Raw genomic sequence first — 26271 nt, 5'->3', positions numbered from 1 at the left:
AAGCACATCAGGAGGTCATCTGGTCCAACTTATACTTAACAAGAATATCTTTGATAGTATAATCAGCAAGTGGTCATCTAACCTGTACTTGGAAGACCTATAGTGAAAAGGAGCCATTATGTCCTAAAGACATGATTATTAGGGTGCTGATGCTTCTATCAAGCCAAAATCTTACTTTGCAACTTTCATTCAGTGCCTATCTCTAGGAGAAACCAGGAGTTTAGCTCCTTTTTAGTTTGAGAGCCTTTCAAATATCAGAAAAGAACTGTTATGTCTCTGCCAAGTCATGGCTTTTCTGTAATGGTTTTAAAAAATATTTATAATTTGTTCCTCTCCTTTAAATGAATAAGGAAAAAAAAAGAAAAATCCCTCATCATAAATGGGGATAATAAAGCAAAACAAATTCCCATTTTAGTCATACCTAAAAATATATGCCTCTGCATTTTTAGTTTATCATCTCTTAGGCAAGAAATTTCATTTTTTATCTTCCAAATTTGTGGCTTATCATTGTACTGATCAGAATTCTAAGGTCTTTCAGAGTTATCATTTCTCTACCATGTTGTCGTTGTAGAAATTGTTCTTCAAATTCTTCTTACTTTTATCTGTATCAGTTTAGAGACCTTTCTAATTTCCTTTGAAATTGTACATGTCATCATTTCTTATGGCACAATATTCTAATAATAATAATTTGTGGGACCTTAATAGATCCCATAAATGTCAGGAAGTCAAACTTTCCTATTTTACAGATGCACATTCCTCACATTTCTGAGGCACAGAGAAATCAAGTGATTCACCAATGATTATACAGCTAGCAAATGTGAGAGATAGGGCTTGAACCATGATCTTCCTGATTCCAAATTTGGACTCTTATTACTATACGACTTCTGTTTCTTTCAGTCCCTGATTAAAGTCTCAATAAATCAGAACAGCTTTAGATAACACTTCTTGTAGGAGGTTGTCCAAAAATCAGGAGGAGTCTTATTCAAACATTTTCCACAGTCCAGTGATACCCTTGAAAAAGTGAGAATAGGACACATTCTAAGGGATTCTAGTTCTTAAAGCTTAATATAATGTAATGCTTTCAACCATGCCTTGGATGGCTATAGCAATTTATGTAGAGTAAAAAAGAAAATTCAAAGATGGGAGAAAGAATATAAGATGAAAGTGGGGTAGATGAAAAGAACTTTGAAAAATAAAAGTAGAATTCAAGTAATGCTTGATGAATCAGAGGATGGCACACAGATCTGGCCCTGATATAAGGAACACCTGTTTAACCCTGGCTTATAGGAACTATTTAATCCTTTAAGGCTCTAGGGAATGCTGTAATATTTTAAGTTTCTGAAAAGATGACTCATGAAGTGGTTGAAGTTCCTTATATGAAACCACAGGCTCTATGTCTATCCCTATTAATTCACTGAAGAGAGGAAAAATGGATTACATAAACAACATGAGGGAGCAACAAAGTGCAAATGTGACAAAAGGGGTGTGTGTGTGTGTGTGTGTGTGTATGTGTTAGTGGTAGGAAAAAATCCCTAACTCCTCGTCTTATGGTTTCTCATGCCAAAACCCTTCAAAACACACTTATAGACTACTTCCATTATCTTCCCCTCTGTTGCTAAGTAACTATTGCTGAATGAACTATATTAGAAGAAATGCAAATGAGCTGATGGATTCACTACAAATGTTACCTAATCTCAAATGGACTCATATTGCAATAAGACAATACTTTTATTCTTCTCTATCTCATTCCCATAGAAACTATTATAAACTTTTTCTTCCCTCCTCAAGCCTCCATATTCCACACCCCCCACCTTCAGCTAAAAGCCTTGATCCTTAGTCAAGTGAAAAAATTGAGACTATTTGATGTGAGCTTTCCTTTCTCCCTTTTTCTTTTCTTTCCAAATCTTGTGACATCATAACTCAATTCTTTCTGATAATGAGGTGATTTTTCTTCTTGCTAAAGTTATCTCTTCTCCAAGTACTCTTGATCCATACCTTTGGGCATTTTCCAATAGATTCCATTCATATTTTCTCCTATCTTTGCCTTTCTCTCTTTCCTCCTCATCTATTTACTGTTTATTTATTTTACTTCCCTATTGCTTTCAAACATGCACAATCACATTTCATCCTTAAAAAGCTTCACTAAACCCTTCCATCACTTCAAGCTACATATAACATCCTACATCTCTCTTCCCTCTCTCAGCCAAATGAGAATATAAAAGTTCTACTTTCACTAACTTCACTTCTACTCTAATATCTCCATTCTTTCCTTGTATTCTGGTTTCCAAATTAATCATACAAATGAAATTGCTTTCTTCAAAGTTACCAAAGATCTAATTGCCAAATCAGGGTAATTTAAGTTGTCATTCTAACTTATTGGCGGTATTTGACACTCTTGATCATCCTCTTCTTTTTGGTATTTCATTACACTATTTGCTCCTTATCCTTCTCCTCCAGATCAAATCTCCACTTTTCAGTTTCTTTTTCTAGTTCATCATTTATCATATCTCCTCACTGTGAGTGTTTCATAAATTTCTATTCTAGGTGCCCTACTCCTCTTTACTCTTTTTCTTGAAGAATCATTTCCTTGATAAAGACTCATTAATCTCATATTACCAAATTTCAATTGGACATTTTGAATTAGATGTCCTAGAAACCTCTTAAACTTTTAACATATCTACCACAGAACTCATTATCTTTCCATTCAAACCACTCCCTTTCAGAACTCACCTATTTCTGTGCTAGTCTTAGTGTCTTTCCAGTTTTCCAATTGTATAATTTCCGGATCCTTATTCTTCATCACCCCCACATTTCCAATAAGTTCCATTCCCTCTGGTATTACCCTAGTGAAGTTCATTATTCTATATAACCTGGAGTATTATAATAATTTTGTAATTTATCTCTCTTCATTCTCTCCCCACTTCAATCTGTTCTAAATTACTTGTGTGTCATTCTCTTATTCAAAGATCAATGACTGATAATGCAACATTTAATCAAATTCAAATTCCTTAATCTAGCATTCAATACCCTCCATAATCTAGCTTTAACTTTTTTTTTCAGAATTCTCTCATATTACTTCATTTTGTGTTCACAGAAATAAATTCTGAATTGTTTACTATTTCACAAGTCATCCATTCTGTCTTTGCCTCTTCAAATGCCAATTATTTCTGACTATGAGAGGCAGACAAAAGATTTAGGGAAGGTTTCATGTAGAAATCTGTCACGGTACTTTATACCATTTACAATCATACATCATGTTCTAGTTATTTGTGTAAATATCTTATCAGACCTATGACACCTTGTGGCCTATGATTTTCTTTCTTCTATAACTCTATTCCACCAATCATCTCATGCCTTTGCATTACCTGTTTCTTTTATGTCAGAAATCCTCTTCTTCTATATCTGTATCTCTTAGAAATTTGGAAAGTTTCTTCAAGACACAGACTCAAGTGCTACTTTTTGCATAAGGCCTTTCCTAGGCCTCAAAGCTGATATTGCCTTCCTTTAAAGTTTCCTTGTATTTGTTTTGGATCTGGTTTGTAACTATCTATATATCATGTTGTCTCCTCCATTAGAATGATAGCTTCCTTAGAGCAGAGATTGTTTTGCTTTTTATCTTTTGTTTTCAGTATACCATTCTTAATAAATTCTTATTGGTTATTTGATTTCTCACTGTCTTGTATCTACTACCTTCAACCTGCAAATATGTTAAGGGCTCCCAAATTTAAAAATCGTTCCCTTGACCTTTGAAGATCAATTCCTTGGATGTCATTCTTTCTCTATCCTTCTGTGACTCTGGACAAACTAATCTAGGCTTCAGTTTTGAGCTCATTTAGATTTGATGAATTCCAAAGTCCCCTTTAGTTATGAATCTATGAAGGGTGAAGGGTAACTTTATCACAAAACTTCTAGAAAGAAACACTCATTGCATCTACTTCCTCATCACCCAATGGCTGAACCCTTGAAACCTGACTTCTTTCTTAGATCATTAACAGCTTGGGAAAAACAGGAAACTTAGAGGTTGTCAAAGTTAGTTTTGAAAACAAAGGCATGAAAGAGTCAAATTTTAACAAAGTTAACTGAAGAAATATTCTGGAAAAATGAGCAAAAAACAAATAAAGAACTTGAACCACAGAAAGTTACTATGATATGATAGGGAAGATCAAAACATATGCTCAGAAGAGAATAACAATATCAAAACAGCTACATGTGAAGCCTCAAAGAAAAATGTGAATTGGTGCCAGGCTCAAAAACTCCTGAAAGAGCTCAATTTTTTAAAAAATCAAGAGAAGTAGGGGGAATAATTGGGAAAAGAAATTAGAGGGATGCAAGAAAATCATGAAAAAAAGAATCAACAGCTTGGTAAAGGAAACACAGAAATGGAAAAATATATACAAAGACTCACTGAAGAAAACAGTTCTTTAATAAGTAGAATGGATCAAATGGAAAAGGAGATACAAAAGTTCATTGAAGAAAATCAGAAATTAGAATTAGAGAAGTAGAAGCTAATGACTACATTAGGCATCAGAAACTATAAAACAAAATCAAAAGAATGAAAAAATGTGAAATATTTCAGTGGAAAAACTGACCTAAAAATGTAACTCTTAAGAATTATATCAGTATTAGGGCAATTAGAAGGAATATACATAAAAAACATGAATGTGAATTAACTATGATGGGCAATCAAAAAAAAAAAAACAAAAACAAAATCAAGGAGTGAAAAAGGAATGCATCCGGAAAATAGGAAAAGTAGAGAGATAAATTATCTCACATAAAAGAGGTGTAAAAGAACTTCTTCTACAAAGGAGAGGAAAATGGGAGGTAGTGGCAGGCATACTTGAACCTTAAGCTCATCAGAATTGGCTCAAAGAGGGAATAACATATACAGTCATCTCAGTATAGAAATCTATTTTATCCTATAAGGAAGTAGGAGGGAAGGGGAATAAGAGAAAGGTGGGGAAACTGATAGACTAGAAGGCAGACTGGAGGAAATAGGAATCAGAAACAAAACACTGATGAGGAGGGACAGGATAAAAGGAGAAAGAGGAAAAAAGGAAAAATAGGATGGAGAGAAATACACAGTTGTCATAACTGTAAAAGTAAATGGGATTAATTTACCCATAAAATGGAAGGAAAAAGAGTGGATTTAAAACCAGAATTCAGGAGTAATAATCTGATCTCAGCCAAAGCCAAGACAAAAAGAGATCTAATTAAAAGATATAAGACAATGAAGATTAATACTAAACAAATTCATCAAATTACAATTTTAGTATCCAAATTGTTAAGAGAGAGATTAAATAAGTTACAGAAGGATATGCAGTAAAACTATATTAGTAGAGAACTTCAACTTTCCCCTCTTAGAATTAGATAAATATAATCACAAAACAAACAACAAAAAAGGTGAATAGAATTTTAGAAAAGTTAGCTTTGATAAATCTCTGAATGGGAATAAAAAAGAATATACTTTTTTCTTGGTGGCAATGGCACCTATACAAACAATGACCATGCTATTAGGACATAAACACTTCACAACATGCAGAAAAGCAGAAATATTAAATTCATCCCTTTCAGATCATAATGCATTAAAATTATATTCAATATAGGGTCATGGAAAGATAGATTAAAAATTAATTGGAGAGTAATCCAATCCTAAAGAATGAAGGTCAAAGAACAAAGAAACAATCAATAATTTCACTAAAGAGGATGATAATAAGTGAGACAACAATACCAAAATGTACGATATGCAACCAAATATACCTCCATTCTTCAACACTCCAATTCTGTAAATGACTTTTATTACTTTCATTTCAATTTTGTTCAAAACCCAAGTTGATGATCTTTTTAATAAGAATCTGATCTGGCTCATAAAGTCTTTCTTCCTGTTGATACCATCATCTTCATAGTCATGCAGGTTTGTAATCATGTGGTCATATATTCAAAAGACATTCTCCCCCTAATCTGCCTCTGAATACTTTCTCAAATTCGCAGACTTACTTTCTACAGTTGCACCTTCATTTGGGTTTGAGTAACCTTCCCCTTTCTGCTTGATTCTGCGGATGATACCTCCATCTTCAAATAAATCTTCTCCTTTGAAATCAAGTAGTTCAATCTAGAAAAAAAATTGGGAATTTGGTTGAAAAAAGAACAAAGTCAACAGTAACACAGGTAGAAAGCAGAGCAATCCAGTTCATATTTAGTTAACAAAATAAAAACTACCCATTTGATATAACTCTAAGTTTATCTAGACATCTCATTTATTTATTAGAAAAATAGAAAAAAACAAAACACCACACATTCCAATACATGGAAAGAACTTTAATATAATGATAATTTCTAAGACTACATCCTGTGTGGCTGCAATACAAAGACTATCAGGAAATGCTTTGAAAACTGCTTTGTGGGCAAAATGCCAGAGCTACGGAGTGCTGGCACAAAACTATTTTCATCTGCTCCTAAAATACCCACCTCAATACTCAGGTAGCTGTTGTTCTCAGCAACTTTCTTTAAAAAAAAACTATAAATGTTTTGAAATTTCTTTTTATTACTAAGAATGAAGGTCAAAGAAACAATCAATAATTTCACTAAAGAGAATGATAACATAAGACAATATACCAAAATGTATGATATGTAGTCACTTCCTAATGATTCTTTTTGGACACTATTATACCTCTTATTTATAATAATGAAAGGTAGGTAAGTAAAATAAAGCAACCCATTGTCCATATATAACAATAGCTGCTATACACATGATCTTCTACCTCTCTATACAAAAGAAAAAAGTAATTAGTCATAGTATTGATCACAGTTCTGTTGTTCTTCTTTCTTAAAACCAATCTGTTTATTTTGTACTTAAAACAAAAAAAAAATATCAAAAACAAAAAAGATATGAAAACATGAAATTATATTTCATATCATCCATTTTTTTAAAAGTGCACAATAAAATTTCATACATTACTTTTTTTTTAAAAGTCTGCAAATACAATTTTATTTTATTTCAATTCCCTTTAAAATATGTTCATTTCCTTTTTTTTTAATTTAGAATTTTTTTCCCACAGTATATATGCATGAGTAATTTTTTTAATAATATTATCCCTTGTATTCATTTTTCCAAATTATCCCCCCCCTCCCTCGACCCCCTCCCCCCGATGACAGGCAATCCCATACATTTTACATGTGTTACAATATAACCTAGATACAATATATGTGTGTAAATACCATTTTCTTGTTGCACATTAAGTATTAGATTCCGAAGGTATAAGTAACCTGGGTACATAGACAGTAGTGTAACAGTTTACATTCACTTCCCAGTGTTCCTTCTCTGGGTGTCCATACATTACTTTCAAAACTATCTTGTTTACTTATGCTTTCCTATAAACTTAACACCTTCCCACTATTAGAAAGAGATAAAACCTTGTGTAACAAATATACATAAACAAGAAAAACAAATGCATAGCACAGCTATAACCAAAAATATCTTATTCTGCACCTTGAATATATCACCTCACTCTCAAGAGGTAGGTAACATGCATGCTTCATCTCCTTTTGAAGACAAAGTTGGTCATTTAATTGATCAAAATTCATGCTTTTTAAAGTTGTTTTTCTTTATAATGTTGTTGTGCAGGCAGCTAGGTGGTGCAGGGAATAAAGCACCAGCCCTGAAGTCAGGAGGACCTGAGTTCAAATTTGATCTCAGACACTTAACACTTTCTAGCTATGTGACTCTAGGCAAGTCACTTAACCCCAATTGCTTCAGCAAAAGAAAATTTTAAAAATTAAAATTAAAAAAAGAATTATTTATAATGTTGCTATGCTTTTATAATTCTTCTCCTGGTTCTGCTCACTTTACATCATTTTACACTATCCAGAATTCTCTGAAATGATCACTTTTGTCATTTCCTAAGGAATACTAACATTCTCTTATATTTATTTACTTGTTTATTTATCTATCTACTATTTGTCTGGACTTATTTTGTTGTTGTTTGCGGTAATTTTTCCAACATTGACCCTTGCAAAACTTTTTGTTCCAAATTTTACCCTTCTTCCCCCAACTCCCTCCCCTAACTGGTAGGTAGTCCTATATATGTTAAATCCAATATATGTATACATATTTATACAGTCATCTTGCTGCATAAGAAAAATCAGATCAAGAAGGAAAGAAAAGAAAAATGGAGAGAGAAAACAAAATGCAAGCACATAACAACAGAGAGTGAGAATGCTATGTTGTGCTCCACACTCTGTTCCCACAGTTCTCTCTGGGTGTACTTTATCACTGCACAAGTGGAACTGGTTTGAATCATCTCATTGTTGAAGAGAGTCACATCTATCAGAATTGATCTCCTGGTTCTGCTCATTTCACTTAGCATCAGTTCAAGTAGGCCTCTTCAAGGCTCTTTGAAATCATCTTGTTGGTTGTTTCTTACAGAACAATAGTATTCCATAGCATTCATATACCATAATTTATTAAACCATTCTTCAATTGATAGGCATCCACTCAGTTTCCAGTTTCTTGCCACTACAAAGAGGGCTACCACAAACATTTTTACACATGTGGGTCCCTTTCCCTCCTTTAAGATCTCTTTGGGATATAATCCAGTAGAAATACTGCTGGATCAAAGGGTATGCACAATTTCATAACTTTTTGAACATAGTTCCAAGCTGCTCTCAAGAATGGTCGGATCCGTTCACAGTCACACCAACAATGTATCAATGTCCTAGTTTTCCCACATCTCCTCCAACATTTGTCATTATCTTTTCCTGTCATCTTAGCCCATCTGACAGGTATGTAATGGTATCTCAGAGTTGTCTTAATTTGCCTTTCTCTGATCAATCGTGATTTGGAGCACCTTTTCATGTGATTACAAATAAATTTTAATTTCTTCATCTGAAAATTGTCTTTTCATATCCTTTGACCATTTATCAATTGGAAATTGGCTTAAATATTATATATTTGAATCAATTCTCCATATATTTTAGAAATGAGGCCTTTATCAGATCCTTTGGATGTAAAAATGTTTTCCCAATTTATTACTTCTCTTCTAATCTTGTCTGCATTAGTTTTGTTTGTACCAAAACATTTTAACTTAATCAAAATTATCTATTTTATGATAGTAATGATCTCTAGTTCTTCTTTAGTCACACATTCCTTCCTCTTCCACAAATGTGATTCTCTTATATTGATAAACTACTATTTGTTGAATCTGGAACCCTGGTATTTTTCAAAATTGTTTTCATTTTTACATTGCTGTGGACATTATGCAGATTTTCTCTTTGCTTATTTCACTATTCATCATTTCATAAAAGTCAAGTTTTTTATGTGAATTCTTTATATTCATTTCTTATGACAATATCATATTCACATATTTCAATTTATTCAAATTGAATGAAAGAATGAAAAACATACATTATTTTCCTAATGTTTTTGCATCCACAAAAATGCTGCTCTATTTTAGGATATCTTTGGAATATGGGCCCAGAATTGGTATCATTGGGTCAAAGAGTAATTAGTGACTTTTCTGGTGTAGTTCCACTGTTTTATTAGGACTGTAATAATCCACAGCTCCATCAATAGAAATATTGCTGTCTTTGAATAGACCCCTCAACATTTATCTTTTTCTTTTCTTTTATCATCTTTTCCAACCTGATGTCTATAGGGTGATACCTCAAAGTTGTTTAAATTTGTATTACTAGTGATTTGTAGCATCCTTTCATATAATTGTTGAGAATTTGATTTCTTTTTCAGAAACTGCCAATGCTTCTTCTGTTAAACTACTATCTTTTAAGAAATGGCTTTTACCCATATATTTCTATCCATTCTTTAGGTGTCTTACATCTCAGATTTTTATCTGTGATATTTACTGCAAAGCTTTTTCTTTATTCAATACCTTACTTCTTATTCTAGGTGCATTGATTTTGTCTGAGCAAAATTCTTAAAAATTTTGCATACTGAAAATTTTATAATTAAAAATTTTAATTTATAATTTTATAATCTACCTCTATAATTGGTAAGAGGAGAGGATCAAACTCTTCTCAAAGAATTACAAAGTACTAAAATAATCCAAATCACTAATAAGAAGTGAAATCCAAACCAAAAGAAATTAGGTTTCAAATCCCACCAAATAAGTTGGAAAAGATGGTAAAAACTCAAAATTATTAATGCTGGTACTTTTAGTTCTTAAATGCTAAATCTGGCCTTAATCCATATTCTTCTTGATCTCTGCAGCTTTTAACACTACCAATTTCTTCTCTTTGATATTTTTCTTCTTCTAGATTTTTATCACATTGCTTTCTCCAAATTTTCCTCCTGTCTAATTACTTTTTTCCCCCTCTTTTGATGTATCTTTATATCAAACCCATGAACTGTGGTTGTCCCTTCAAGATTTGTCCTGGACAAAAGATTTCGATCAAGCCTTCTCTTCTTCTATACTATTTTATTTGGGGATCAGATTTCATGAATTTAATTATCATCTCTATAAAGATGATTCTGAGATCTATTTATCCAGGCCACCTCCTGACTTCCAGCCTCTCATCTCTGACTATATGGACATTTTGAATTGGACGTTCCACAGATATGACAAGCTCAATAAATCCAAAACTGAACCCATTATCTTTCCTCCTCCCTCCCCTCTTTCCCATTTCCAATCTTCCCTATTAAATACTGTTGAGATCAACATTATCCTCTGTCACCCAGGCTTGCAACGTAGGAGTTAACTCTTTTATCAAATATTGACAAATTTTGTGAACTCTCTTTTCATAACATCTCTCTCTCCTACACTACCACCCTCATTATTTCCCACCTACACTGTCACAATAGCCTGTTGGTAGGTCTCCCTGCCATCGTTCTCTCCCCACTTCTATTCCATTCACCACTCAGCTCAAGGAAGATCAAATATTGATCTTCCTAAAGTTCAGATGTGATCATGCTAAACCATAGCTGCCTCTCCCCGTCTCCTACTCGATAAACTGCAGTGGCTCGCTACTCTTTTTCCTTCCTACCTTTGAGGTCTCTGTCTATCTCTCTGTCTGTCTCTCCTGGAATTCATTCCCTTATCTCCACTTCCTGGCTTTCTTCAAGTCTCATTTGAAATCTCACTTTCTACAAAAAGCCTTTTCTGATTCCTTTTCATTTTAGGGTCTTCCCTTTGTTGATTAGTTCCAATTTATCTTATATACTTATACATTATTTGCACTATCATTAAATTGCATTTTGAAGGAAAGGGACTATTTTTCTGAAAAACATTAACTTAGTGTGTGGCACTGAGTAGGCATTTAATCAATTGTTGGTTGACTTGACTTGACCTTGACTTGATTGAATATTGGAGGGACTATAAAAAGATAAGATATAATAATACAGAGTTCATGGAAATATGAATTCATTTAGCCATTCTGGAGAATAACTTGAAATATTGCTAAGAGAGTGAGTGATGGAAATTGAGGAGATGTTCATCCTGGGGAATGGCTAAACAAATTGTGTTATATGACTGTGATGGGATACTTCTGTGCTATAAGAAATGATAAGCTGATTGATTTTAGAAAAATATGGAAAGACTTGTATGAAATATTGAGAAAAATGAGCAGAGCCAAGATAATATATATACTAAGAGCAATACATTTTGAGGAATAACTGGGAACTGTGAATGTAAGTTATTATTTTGGAATAATGTCCAAGGAATAATTGTGAATGTAAGTTATTATTTTGAGTATTCCAAATATTCAAGTCAGCTACAAAGGACCTATGAAGGAAGACATTATCCACCACTAGAAAAAGAAATGATAAACAGATATATAGTACATTATATATATGTATGCATATACATATATATAAACATATGTTTATATATATGTATATGCATACATATATATAATGTACATAAGTGTATATATATAATGTACATAAGTGTGTATATATATATATATATATATATATATATATATATATATACACTTATGTACATACACACATATATAACTATTTATGTCTAATGGCAGCTTTTTCTACTGTGGGGTGGAGAGGGAGGGAGAAAAAAATGAAAAGTAGACATCAGAGAACACAATTAAGAAGGAAGTACAGAAAGGCAAAGTAACTGAAATTTATGTGAAGTACTTATAACTTAGTTTTTCAAAAGAAGTAAACTGTGAAATGGAGATTCATGGTTTCATAATGAATCAATCCTAGATTCATGGTTTCATAATCAATCAATCCTCTTTTTGTGTTGTGTGGTGTACATAGAAATGTTTTCTTTGTCTTTCGTATTTAAGTTCAAAATGATTTTTAAAAATTTTGGTCAATATACATAACACATCCAAATATACAATATACATCCAAAGATTCATAGCCACAATTTTAATAATAATAAAAAGTTGATGTCCATCAACAGGGCAATAGTAGAATAAATTGAGATACATGAATATCATATATTCAATGAAATATCACTATGCTATAAGAATAATGACTATAAAGAATTCAGAGAATATAGGAAAACATGAATTCATGTAGCGAAAAACTGAAAAAATATTATATAACCAGAAAGTTTTAAAAACAATACAAAATAAAACTGAATGCTTATAGTAGGCCATCATCTATCTATTGGGAACTTATTATAACAGATGGTATAGATGCTAATCTAACTCTACTTTATGTACAACTTTGTTTTTCCAGTTTTGCCAATAGTTCTTATTAACTAGGGAATACTTACTTAACTTTTTAATCATCTTTGGTTTATAAATTTTCAGCTCCCTTTTAAAACCCTGTAGCTATCTTTTGAGACATAAATATGCCTTTTCTACAAAACTATATAAAACTATACAAAAATCTATTTCTTCTGGTTGGAGTTATTCAGCTACTTTGGCTTAATTTTCAGTAAGGTGTCATGCATGGGAATATACATATTCAGATCTGCAAGGTTGCATGAATGAATTTTTATAATATGATGTTTTTTAAATTTGGCATTGGCATTTTAAAATCTCATTATAATACAGATAACAGCAAGACATATTTCTTTCATTCAGTCTCCCCAGTCAGTTGGGAGTCTGCTCTAAAATCCCTGTTTCTAGGTCTGGTATCTTTTGTTTTTGTTTGGGTATAACCTTTCTGTGCCAGATACACATTTCTAAGAAAGCACTGGCACACACCCCTTAGGTTTGTGGGAATCAATTCAAGAATCCACACTCCAAAATAAATAAGTTGGATTTGATCTGAACAGCAAGTCTAGCTTTTTCCCACTGCCTATTCTTCAGCGCCAGCGCTGAGGCGAGGCAGATGCTGACACAGCAACATTGTGTATACTTGCCTCAAAAAAAAGAGTTGCATTCGAGGGAATTTTAGGGACGCTGCCAGCAGAACCATATGCGTATTCTGGTTTACACAGTAAGTGGCAGATCTCTCCTTTCTTCATGGTGGCAACTCCAATATCCCATGCCTTGATAACCTGACCTAAGAGAAAAGAGAAAGCTATTGAAAGCTATATTCTTTTACTCAGTAAGATTTTTTTTTAAATTCTAGAAATACCAAATATACACTGATATTCCCATAACAAGTAGGCAGTAAAAGTCTATGGTACACATTGTCAATGAAAATTACTTATATTAGGGATCAATTGAAAAGGACAGAATGGGGCTATAAGGATTTCTGTAAGCTACCCACAAAATGAAAAGATCAGATACACTTTTGGATAAAGGAAGATAAAAGTAGATGTTCAAATCCACAAATTCAAATTCCTATTGCTAGCAGCCTTGGGGCATCTTGAGAATCTCAAGAAAATTTAAAAAAAATTTTAACATGCTAATGAGAATCTCTGTTCATCCATAGCAAAAAAAAAAAAAAAAAAAAAAAAAAAAAAAATGTTGAGGCAGGAATAAAGTTTTGTTGCTTTCAGTTCTAGATCAGATTCAGACCATTTTTCAACCAGTGAAGTAGAAAAAGGTGAAGCTATAGTTTCATAGTTATGATTTTTAATTATTTTACTTAGCATGGATTTTATCAGTGTAGAGAGCTCCCAAGGAGGATTCTATTTATGCAAATTGGCCCCTTCTCTATAACTTACACTTTTACTTAGATGGGGTTCTAAGAAATCAAGAAATCTGAGTTTATCAGAAGGAGGCTTCAAATCTTTTTCATGACACTGATTTATCTCTTTTCTGAGCTCTCTTTCCTTCACATTATACCTTGTGATTCAATGAGAAGGGACCAGGCTTTATTTTTGCTTTGTAAGCACTATATTATCTTGCACTCAAATAATTATTTACTGAATTCAGAAAGCATATCTTTTCATTTATTCACTTCAGCATTAAGCATCAACAGTATACAATAAAATATCATAGTGTGAAAGGAGGAGGTTAAGAATTGGGGGAGACAGAAAGATATACAAATAGTAGTAAACAGAAACTTTCCTAAAAAGAAACTTAAAACCACAATGGAGAGACAAAAGTCAAATCTACAACTAGAGAAGATAACAAAGTTAGCAATATAGAATAAAAATTGATATAAATTCTATACAATACAATGATGAAGAATATTGTGTTGAGTAAGTAAACTGTGAGAATAAATTTTTGTCAATGTGAGTAGTTTACAAAAAAATCTAAATTTTTTTTGAATAATTTTGTTTTGATACAACAGAAACTCATCACATTATTTCCTCTAATAATAATTAAACAAGCAGCAACTATTAAAATCCTAAAAATCCATGAATTAACAGCAGAAAGGCCCAATATATCAGGCACTCTCATTAGGCAATGGATATGGGATATAAAGATAAAAATGAAATAGTCCCTGATCTCCACATTTCATTAGGAAAAACAACACATATACAACACATATGCAAATTATGTACAATATTAATTGCAAAGTTTCAATCGTAATACAACTAATAGTGCAACTTTTTTCATTTTCTACTTTTAAAAACTTATTGTTTGAAAAAAGTTTTGTGACTTTTTTTCAGTCTTGTTTGGGAGGAGCAGAAATAAAAAGGAAGTTGGTCAATATTCCAAGTGAATTAGAACAGAATGAGCAAAGACAAATCATTAGGGATGAACGAAACAGTTATGGGTAATATGAAGGCAATATGAAGTTTGTGTAGGATTTACACAAAGTCCTATAGTGCTTTAAGTCCTATAGTGTCTCATTAAAATTAGAGGTAATGTCTGATTTTTGAAGTCTAGAACCAATACAACATATACTAGGAGGATTTTAAGCATGATTCAGACAAAAGACTTCTGTTTTCAAAAACTCAGTCTAGTTAAGTATGAAGAGATTCATCACTAGCTGACCACTTGGTAATGAATGTTTTGATTATGGTAACCTGAAGCAAATTACAAAGTAGTCCTCAGTTGTATGCAGCCCAATTTCACTTTAAAAACAAACTTTTTTGGATACCTTTTGTTTTTATATCAAAGTTACTTAAACTTCTTCCCCTAACAATGAACCCTTTTATGTGACAAAGAAAAACAATTGATAAAAGTGAGCACATTTGATAATGTATACTCTGTCTACTCTGGTAGTCATCTATCTCTCTGCCAGAAAGGAGAGATAATATTTCATCATTTACATAAAATTCAATTTCATTTATTTTGTTTTAGTTAATTATTCTCTGCTGGATCATGTAATCAACAAGATTACATGAAGTGTAATTAGACACCTTCTCTACTACTAACAACTTCTCAAATTTCTCTAAAATGGGAATTTTATATGAAATAAAACAATTCTAGCTGTCTCCATGGTCTAAAATGTCAAGAACTCTTAAGTAGAGATAAAAACCCATGAATTACAGCAGAAAGACTTAATATCTTAATCCCTAAAATGCTCACTCAGAATCCTGTCCCCAACCAGCCACCATGTCTGGTAGGGCTTCACAAATCAAGTCACTGTTTTTCACTCAGCTCATCCCCTTTTCCCCTGTGCCACAGAAAACAAAATGGTATAAGCTTGTTCTGTTTAGGCCTGCAGCTTGAGAGCATTCAGCATTGCAATAGAACTCTGAGCAAGAGGAAATAGGCAGAATACTAGCTTGTGCAGCTATATGGAGCTCCACTAACCCTGAAATAGGATTTCGGATTTGACATTTGGCAACTACATCCAGCTGGTACTAAAGACAAGGAAACCCCAGAACTCTGAAAAATCCTTAAAAAAAGAAAACCTCCTTGGATTCTGCCTTAGGGGATTCCACCCTAAGCACAAACAGTTTATCTGGCTCAGTACTGAAACCCATTGAATTCAATTCAAATTCTAACCCTGGATGAAACCCAGCCCACCCACAAGCCCCCTTCAGCTTGTAGCCAAAGCCCCCTATTATAAAAGAGCCAAGCTGGAGTCGTCTCTTTGCAGAGGTCCCAAACATGGCAGGCCTAAGGCCTGTCAAGGATTTTTGCCCACTGGAACCACCTGGTTCTGGTGCCCTCCTCTCTTTACCTAACATCTTTTAATCTTACTTCCAAACCCCATAATAAACCTCTTTTATCAATCTAGGTTTTCAGGTCTGTAAATTTCTTTACAGGGACTCTTGCACCACTACTGGATCTCATTTAACTCTGTATCCTTGTGCTGAATCCAAAGGGGCTGCAGGGGAGCTCTATTTGATTCCCTGTACCCTGAACCTGCCACTAGACCTCAATTAATCCTAATTTCATTTAGTTACTCTTATCTAGATCTCATCACTAGTACTGTTGTTCCCCCTAGAAATCAATTAGTTCTGAGACAAAATTTGGTGAAACATGGATTCCTCAGTGTGGAAGACAAAAGTTTTTATATAGTTAGCGGGGACTACCATAAAGGAGAAAAAGTCAGAAAGTAAGCAATATGTGAACATAAGAAGACAAAACCCTGTAAGTTATCAGACCTTAGCAAGAAGAAAATTCACTCAAAAATCCTGATATTAATAATAGAAGGTGGGGCAGCTAGAGGTGCAGTGGATAGAGCACCAGCCTTGAATTCAGGAGGCCCTGAGTTCAAATCTGATCTCAAGACACTTAACACTTCCTAGCTGTGAGACCCTGGGCAAGTCACTTAACCCCAGCCTCAGGAGGGGAAAAAAATAATGATAGAAGGTAATTTGGTCTTCAAATTAGGGGAAAGAGTCTATATTTCTTTGAACAAATGTTACAAGACAAAGAAAAATCAGTTAGATGATTCTGTGGATTCCCACCGAAGAGATTATCAAATCAAAGCAGGATGTTTTGGAATGCTTTAAAAAAAATTAAGAATTGTGAATTTATGGTATACTTAGCAGAAATAAAAGGAAAACCTTCAATCCATGGTAACAAACCAAAGGAAATAACATATTGGAAATGTAAATTGTTCAATTGTTATTTTTATTTGTACTACCAAAATCACATTACAATGCCAGGGTCAATGTATAGTGTGACCAACTGTGGTTGATCAGATCAATAGGAACTTGGAAGGCTCTAGCACAGGTTAGGCACAAAAAGCCTTGGGAACATTTGGAGTAGAGATGTTTCTAAGTTTGTACACCTCATGGTTTTGTTTTGTTTTTTGAACCAGCGAAATATTTTTTTTTTTTTTTTTTTTTGCTCAGAGCACAGTGCTTTCTCTGATGTGGGCATACCATGATCAAGTCTTCCATGTCTCACAATCAATTTCAAATTTTGTTAGAAAAATCTTGAGAATGTCTTTGTATCACTTCTTCTGACCACCATATAAGCACTTGCCTTGTATAAGTTCTTTGTAAAATAGGGTCTCAGGCAAATATATGTCTGGTATTCAAACAATGTGGCCAGCCCATTGGAGTTATGTTTTCTGCAGCAGAGTTTGAATGACTGGCAGTTCAATTTGAGAATGGATCTCAGTGTCTGGTACCTTATCTTGCCTAAGGACAATTCAAATGGAAGTAGTTCAATTTTCTGGCATGGTGCTGTTAGACTATTCAAGTTTCACAAGCATACAACAATAAAATCAGCAAAAAAGTTCTGTATACCTTCAATTTGGTAGGCAGCCTACTATCTCTTCTCTCCCATATTTTCTTCTGTGGAGCCTCCCAAATATTGAGCTAGTTCTGGCAATGTGTGCGTAAACCTCATCTATATGCATATGTACATCCCTGGAAAGTACACTGCCAAAGTAAGTAAAATTATTCATAGCATTCAAAATTTCTCCATTGCTGTAACTAATGGTTCTATATATGAAAGGTACAGTGTTGACTGGTGGAAAACCTTTATTTTCTTGGTATTGTCAGTCCAAAATTAGCACAAACAATAGAGAACTGATCCACACTTTGCTGCCTCTGAACAATGAGGCTGTACTGCATACACAAATACCTATAAACAAAAAGTTGTACACCAAAACTCCTTCCACTTTAAGTCTTAGCTTATAGCCAAGTTAAATAATTTACCATCAGTGTAGTAGCTAATCTTGATATCATTTTTGTTCTAAGTGAAAATCTGACAATACTGAAAATTACATGAAGGATCAAATTAATCAATAAGCATTTATTAAGCACCTCCTATGTGCCAAGCATTGTCCTAGGCTAGAGGTATAAAAGATACAAAATAGAAAGAATGAATAATCTCTATCAGAAGAGCTGGTAGAAGATTAAGTAGCATCATCTCATAAAACAGACAGAAGTGATATAGGCTAAAGGCCAATTCAATGAAAGCTTGGAAAAAGACACAACTAAACAAAATCATTCTGAGAACACTTACAGATGAAACAAGAAGTTAAGATGTGAAAGAAATACAAATTCATTATATATATGCAAATGCAAAACCTATTATACCAAACTCTCTATACCACAAAGAATACACTATACAATAGTGGCAGAAAGTAGAAATGACAATGCTATAAAGCCAACTGCTTTAAATTATGTGTACCCAAAGGTGATCTATGATGTAAATGACACAATTATAATGGCAACAAGGTTATCAGTTCACTAGGATACCTAAAGGAATAAAAGATGTCGAAGAAAAGGGTATGTGTGTGTGTGTGTGTGTGTGTGTGTGTGTGTGTGTGTGTGTGTGAGAGAGAGAGAGAGAGAGAGAGAGAGAGAGAGAGAAATCTATACCATTTTAATAACAAAAAGAAAAGATAACTGAGAACAGCTAAACTAATGCTGACTTTTCTATCTATATACATATATAAGAATAATATATAGATGAGAGGCTGCATAGTAAAATGGATAAAAAGCCAACTTTAAGAGTAAGACCAAGAATCACATCCTGCCTCTGGCAAATAGGTTGTGTAACCCTGAGCAAATCTCTTAATCTTCCAATATTCTAGGCAGGTGTTAAAAACTTATAAGTTGTAGAGCTATTATTGATCTGAACTGATAGAGGGAGTTTCCTCACTGGGAGTAACCCAGCATATGAAACAACAACAACAACAACAACAACAATAACAACAACAACAAAAAACAAATCAAGAGTACTTTTGATGAAATAGGGAACAAATGGGCTTTCACAAATATTCTTTAGTACAATGAATTTTCACCATTATATAAGCCTGAAAGATATATTTTTAAAAATCATGCTATGCTTATTATTTATTTTTTTTAGAAGACTTTCATATAGTGGAAGAAAAGGCTTTTGAAAGTCTGTATTCCAGTAAAATGTTACATATATCAAAACTGTGCAATATTCTTTGAAAGTTATAACAACAGAGATATTGACCTTCTAATCATTACTATCAGGCAAGGCATAAAGCAAGGAGATGTACTCTCACAAAAGATATTTACCACTGTCACTGAGGAGTTCCAGCACAGTGTTTATATTGAAGAATTCCCTTTCAATGATGAAGTCTTCCAGCTTATTATCAAGCCCCCAGAACAATGTGGTGTCTCAAAGAAAAGATCTGTAACAACAGTCACTCAAGAGAACAGCCTAATCATCCATGCAACAAAAATGAAGCAGATCCGGATTATGATGTACAACTAAAAGGGCTCATATATTGATGTCTGCATATGTATAAAATATATATACATACTGTACATATATCTATAAAAATATAATCACATAAGTGTATTTGAGTCACTTCAAATGGACAACAGATTGGACCTAGAATCTGGAAAGGTATAGGTTGGATTACTTTAGGGAAATTGCAAAGTTCCTTTAATAACCCCAAATTTCTTTCTATAAATAAAGATTCCTCTTTTTAATAATAACATCTTGTGTTAAGTCATGGAACATTACAGTCTCATTAAAAATGAGTTCTTACTTAAGAGGGCAATGACTGGCATATAATGGATATAAGCTGGTTGCAGTACATAAGAAATAAGATACTATAAAGAAGAAGCAGAATGAATGCTGTCATCAAACAAATGTACAATTGAAAAGGAAGATGAGCTGGTTATATAGCAAGAGTGAAAAATACAAAGGCCATCTCATTTACTCTACTGATATCTTTATGATATAGAGAGGGTGAGAACATACTGGGCAGACCTTATGTGTTGAATTTAAGGGAAGACATGGACAAAATGTATGTAGTGTTGGTAGGCATGGAAGGATTAAGAACAGCATTATTGCAGAGCATATTGATGTGGAAGAGATATAGCATATCCAGTTGAATGGTTTTGCAAAATTCTAAAACTCTTGTGTTCAAGATCCCTGTCTTCATAGAGATTTGAAGTTTTCACATAATTGTTGCCCACTGTGTCAGCACTATCAAGAAAGATCTGATCAAAGCACTAAAAATTGGAAGAGAACCAAGTTCCATTCAGACCTCTTTAATTATTATCTCCAGACTTTGCCACTACCAGAGTATCTTTTCCTTCCTGGATCTTCTACCATCTTTCTAGTTCTCTTTTATTTGTTGTTTTCATTCATTAGAATGTAAGCTTTCTTACAGTAGGTGTTCTTATTTGTTTGTATTTTTATCTCTAGCACTTAGTACATTATCAGGAACATAGTAAGTGCTTATTGTCTCTCTCCAGGGTATAAAACACCAGTTCAGAGAAAACAGTGGTTAGAGAAGAATTAGAAAGAAGTAAATATAATCATCATAAATCATATATTTTGTTTTTGGAATGTGTTTTTTTTTTAGTTTATATTCAAATATGTGCATGACTGACATTTTTGGAATTTACTTCAAAATAAGTAAATAGAACTATACTATGAAGTCTTGATTCAGGAGAACTGGGAAACTATTTAACTTCCTATTCGATCTTCTTTGAAATTCCTCCCTCCAATCTATTTGATGCTGGCATAAAACCTTAATCTTTCAGATTTGATTTCCAAGTTTTTGCTAGAGAAAGGGAGATTAAGTGTTTTGTTTCAAAGTGCTTCTTGGCCTACCGGGTAAAAACTTGGAATTTGGGTATCTATCTATCTACATACACACACACACACACACATACATACATATCATAAGCCAATTATCACTAGGTTGGTTTTTTTTGCTGATTGAGTTATATTGAAGAACAAATCATTTCTATTAGTAAATGTTTCTGTAGTAAAAGTTGATGATGGTAAAAGGGATGAGAGATATAGACAATGTCATATTGATTATTTTTGCTAAACCACTTTTCCCCTTCTTTCTTTTTTTCTTAGTTCATGGGATAGCTCTTTCAGGAAGGGAGTAAAAAGCTAATGCAATTAATTTCTCTTTGAAAGCAAACAATTGTAAATTTCTTTGGTCCTGGAGTTTTCTTTGCTTTTGAAAGTTGATTAATGGCTTGTCCAGTTTCTTTTTCAGATATTGGGTTTAAAAAGTCTACTTCCTATTTTGTAATCTGGATATTTTATATTTTGTGTAAATATTTATTTCCTCTGAGTTATTAATTGGTTAGCATTTAATTGAAAAATAATTCTGACAATTTCCTCTATTTCTTTTTCAGTTGTTATTTTTTTACAATCTAGTTTTTCTCTCCCCTTTAATAAAATCAATTAAAATTATATAAGCATTTTAGTAGTTTCTACTTTTATTTATCAAGGGAATGGTTTTTTGCTCTCAATTTTTACTAATTTTTTTAAATCTTCATAATTTTTACTTTGTAACTTAGTTGGAGATTCTTATTTTTTAATTGTATGCCTGATTCACATAAATATTGTCTCTTTATTGTCATTTTCTCTGATGAAATTTCCTAATATTTCAATAATTTTTCTTTGCCTTACCGGTTCTTTGAATAATTTAGTCTCTAATTATTTTTAGTTCTTACTTTAAGGATGCTTTTTTATTATTATTATAGCTTTTTATTTACAAGATATATACATGGGCAATTTTTCAGCATTGACCTTTGCAAAACCTTCTGTTCAAACTTTTTCCCTCCTTCCCCCCCCCCATGGCAAATAGACCAATACATGTTAAATATGTTAAAGTACATGTTAAATACAATATATGTATATGTAAAGGCTGCTTTATTGAATAGTTTCTATTTCATTATAATCTGTAAATGACATGTATACTATGTCTACTTTTTTACACTTTTTGTAATCCTTATTCTTTTAATTAATGTCACTAATTTTTCAAAAGGTAGTATGTAAACCTGAGATGTACATTAATTCATTTACATTCATATTCAGCAATCATCAGAAAGGTATCATCTTCAAATTTTTCTTCTTTTCTTTTCTTTTCTTTTCTTTTTTTGCAAATTGGGGTTAAGTGACTTGTTCAGGGTCACACAGCTAGGAAGTGTGAAGGATCTGAGACCAGATGTGAACTCTGATCCTCCTGATTTGACTTCAGGGCTGGTACTTTATCTACTGCGCCATCTAGCTGCCCCGATCATCTTCAATTTTTCTAAAGTTCTATTCAGGTCTTTTCTTATTTTATCTTTTAGATTTGTCTAGGTCTAAAAGGAGCATATCAAGACACCACACTACTAAAGTTTTTAAAGTTTATTTCTTCATCCAATTTTTCTTTTGAATATTTAAGTATTATTTATTATTTGCATATATAAAATGTTAAAAATTACTTGCTATCTATAGAGTCCAACCATGCAATAATTTCTCTGCTTATTTCTTTTTTTTTATATAGCTTTTTATTTACAAGATATATGCATGGGTAATTTTACAGCATTGACAATTGCCAACCCTTTTGTTACAATTTTTCCCCTCCTTCTCTCCCCCTTCCCCAGATGGCAGGTTCACCAATACATGTTACATATATTAAAGTATAAATTAAATACAATATATGTATACATGTCCAAACAGAATCGGACTTTGAAATAGTGTACAATTAGCCTGTGAAGAAAATCAAAAATGCAGGCGAACAAAAATAGGGGTATTGGAAATTCTATATAGTGGTTCATAGTCATCTCCCAGGGTTCTTTTGCTGGGTCTAATTGGTTCCGTTTATTACTGCTCTATTGGAACTGATTTGATTCATCTCATTGTTGAAGATGACCATGTTCATCAGAATTGATCATCTTATAGTATTGTTGTTGAAATATATAATAATCTACTGGTCCTGCTCATTTCACTCAGCAGCAGTTCATGTAAGTTTCTCCAGGCCTTTCTGAAATCATCCTGTTGGTCATTTCTTACAGAACAATAATATTCCATGATATTCATATATCACAATTTATTCAGCCATTCTCCAATTGATGGGCATCCACTCAGTTTCCAGTTTCTGGCCACTACAAAGAAGGCTGTCACAAACATTCTTGAACATACAGGTCCTTCCCTTCTTTTAAGATTTCTTTGGGCTATAAGCCCAGTAGTAACACTGCTAGATCAAAAGGGTATGCGCATTTTGATAATTTTTTGTCTGTTTATTTCTTTTAATATTTTCTTTATTTACTGGAAACTCACCTGAACATAATTGCTATCTTTGTTTTTTTGAGTTTAACTGAGGCACAACAGACTGTGCTCCAATCCCTCATTTTAATTTTGTGTGACTTTTTTGGGTTTCAAGTTTGCTTCTTAAAAACATATTGTTAGATTCTATTTTCTAACCTGCTACCTACCTTTTTGTTTTACAAATGATTTTTATTTTTTAATTTTTTTTTTATTTTTCTTTTTTCTCTGAGGCTGGGGTTAAGTGACTTACCCAGGGTCATCCAGCTAGGAAGTGTAAAGTATCTGAGACCAGATTTGAACTTGGGTCCTCCTGAATTCAAGGCTGGTGCTCTATCCACTGCGCCACCTAGCTGCCTCTTTACAAATGATTTCATCTCATTCAGCTTCAAAATTATTACTTTTTGTGTATTTTCCATCAATCTGTCCTTTAGTAATTTTTCCTCTTACCTCATTCTTTACAAATAGAAAGTAGTTGAAGGAATTTCCTTGACAATTGTGAATAAAGAAGCCTGTTTCTTCTTTGTTGCAATTCTTCATTTTTCTATCCTAAGCCTGATTCCAGGCTTTTACCTTTTCTTCTTTTCCTTTTAATTCTTCCTTCAAGTTCCTCTCTAACATTCCAAGTTTGTTTTGCTTATGACTATTCCCTTATATATCTTTTTTACCATCTTCTTTGTCCCTGTTCCTTATTTTTCCTTTGATTTTAAATGTATTTCTATACTAAAATCTATGTGTTAATTCAATTCAGATGAAAATGAAGTTCATGAGATGCTCTTACTTCCATGACTCTGTATTTCATCTTATGTACTACTACACTATAGAGATTTTCCTCTCCTTCATCCTTTTCTCTTCAGTATAATACCCTACTTCTCTGATTTTATCTTCTCCTAAAACTATATAAAACTACCTACTCTCTGTCAGTTTAACCTTTCTCTATGAGTTAAAGAAATTAAATTTTGAGAAAATATTTGCATCTTATCTTCCTCTTAACCTGTAAACAACTTATCCTCACATATTCTGTTTCAATTAAACAAATAGATAAAATTTTTATGTTTCTCTTAACACCTATATTTCCATTTAAGACAGCTAGGTGGCACTCGATCTGACATCAAATCTAGCTGACTGACCGTGGGCAAGTAATTTAACTTTTGTTTGCCTCAGTTTCCTCAATTGCAAAATGAAAATAATAATGTCTACCTTGAAATATTGTATAGATCAAACAAGATATTTAGAAAGCACTTAGCACACTATCTGGCATATCGCAGATGCTATATAAATGCTTATTTCCCCTTCCCATTTCAAAATACTTACTCAGTTCTGACCTTTTCATCGGAAATGATTGAAAATTCTCTTTTACCACTAAAGGTACACTTATTCCCCCTCTAGTCAGTTTATATTTAGCTTTGATACAAAGGTTATCTTTGTTTGTAAACTTTTATCTCTTACCTGTTGGAACACATATTCCAAATTCTCCTCTTTTTTATAATGGAAACTGTCAAGGATTATGTAATCTTTACTGTAACTCCTTTGCATTTGAATTCCTCTCTGACTACTTGTATTATTTTTTCTTTGTCCTGGAAAGTCTGGATTTTGACTATGTGATTCCTTGGAATTTTTATCTTGAAGTTTCTTTCTGGAAGTATTAAGTAGATTCTATTTTCATTTTGCTCTATAATTCTAAGATGCAGTTTTCTAATTTCCTGAACTTTTTTTCTTTCCTGATCATAGTTTTCAGATAGTTGGATAATTCTTATATTATTTCTTTCCTTGACCTGAGTTTCCATGACTGTTGTTTCTAATATTACATTTATTGGATTAAAAAATTTTTTTTTCAGTCTTTTGGTTTTGACATTTCTGGTTGTCTTATTCAGTTATTTTCTGTCTGGTCTACTCAAATTTTCAAGCCTTCAGTTTTTGACTGAAGTTTTCCATCATTTGTCCAATGTGTCAAATTTTCTTGCCATAATTTTCTTCCTGATTTTTCATTCTCCATTTCATGTTGCAATGCACAAGGCTAAAATGACTGAACAACAATAACAAAATATAGGGAAAGATGGAATGGTAGGATGCTATAGTTAGATAGAGGAATGTTAAGAGTTAGCTGGATTGTGTTTTTTTTTTAAACCACTTATGATAATGATGAGATCCAAAGTGTGTTTGACTACCCTATGTAGAGATAAGGTGGAATGGACAAGATCATGAGATATGAAGAATTTGAGGAACTTAAAGACTTAAAGAGTTTAAGAAAGTATCAATAAAAATATTGAAGTCTGCAAAAACGGAGAGTCAGGTATTAAATTCCTTAAGAAAGGAAGGAGGGTAACTGAAGGGGAAGCAAAGAAAGGGTCTATAGGACAAAAAATTTCAATACAATGAAGGAGGAATATTTACTGAGTGATGAAGTTAACTGGAAAGTCTGGAAGTGGTAGACAGGACTAAGTAATATTCCAACTCCCCCTTTAGGAAAAGTGTGAGGGAGATTATGAGAAAAGGTACAACCAATGCTGAAAAAATTAGTGAAATCATTTGGTGGAAGCTAAATCTCTTGTCAGTTGAAGTTAATGAAAGGAAAGAGAAGAGAAAGCAGAAAAAGTTGCA

At 32.9% G+C, this 26271-nt stretch overlaps 1 protein-coding gene across 9 annotated transcripts in view; it reads right to left on the bottom strand.

The window, feature by feature from the left end:
- Positions 1–26271, bottom strand: part of FKBP5 (FKBP prolyl isomerase 5) — a 141871-nt gene that overhangs the window by 39673 nt on the left and 75927 nt on the right. For all 9 annotated transcript variants that reach the window (XM_074311160.1, XM_074311161.1, XM_074311162.1 and 6 more), the window contains exons 5-6: positions 13287–13429; positions 5995–6109 (exon numbers count right to left, since the gene is read on the bottom strand). In XM_074311160.1, the coding sequence (XP_074167261.1) occupies positions 5995–6109; positions 13287–13429 (258 nt within the window). The remainder of the gene's footprint in view (positions 1–5994; positions 6110–13286; positions 13430–26271) is intronic.

This window comes from Sminthopsis crassicaudata, chromosome 4 (genome assembly GCF_048593235.1).
Source record: "Sminthopsis crassicaudata isolate SCR6 chromosome 4, ASM4859323v1, whole genome shotgun sequence".
Lineage (NCBI taxonomy): Eukaryota > Metazoa > Chordata > Mammalia > Dasyuromorphia > Dasyuridae > Sminthopsis > Sminthopsis crassicaudata.
The sequence above is the reverse complement of the archived record's forward strand: the minus strand, read 5'-3'. Positions and strand labels throughout refer to the sequence as shown.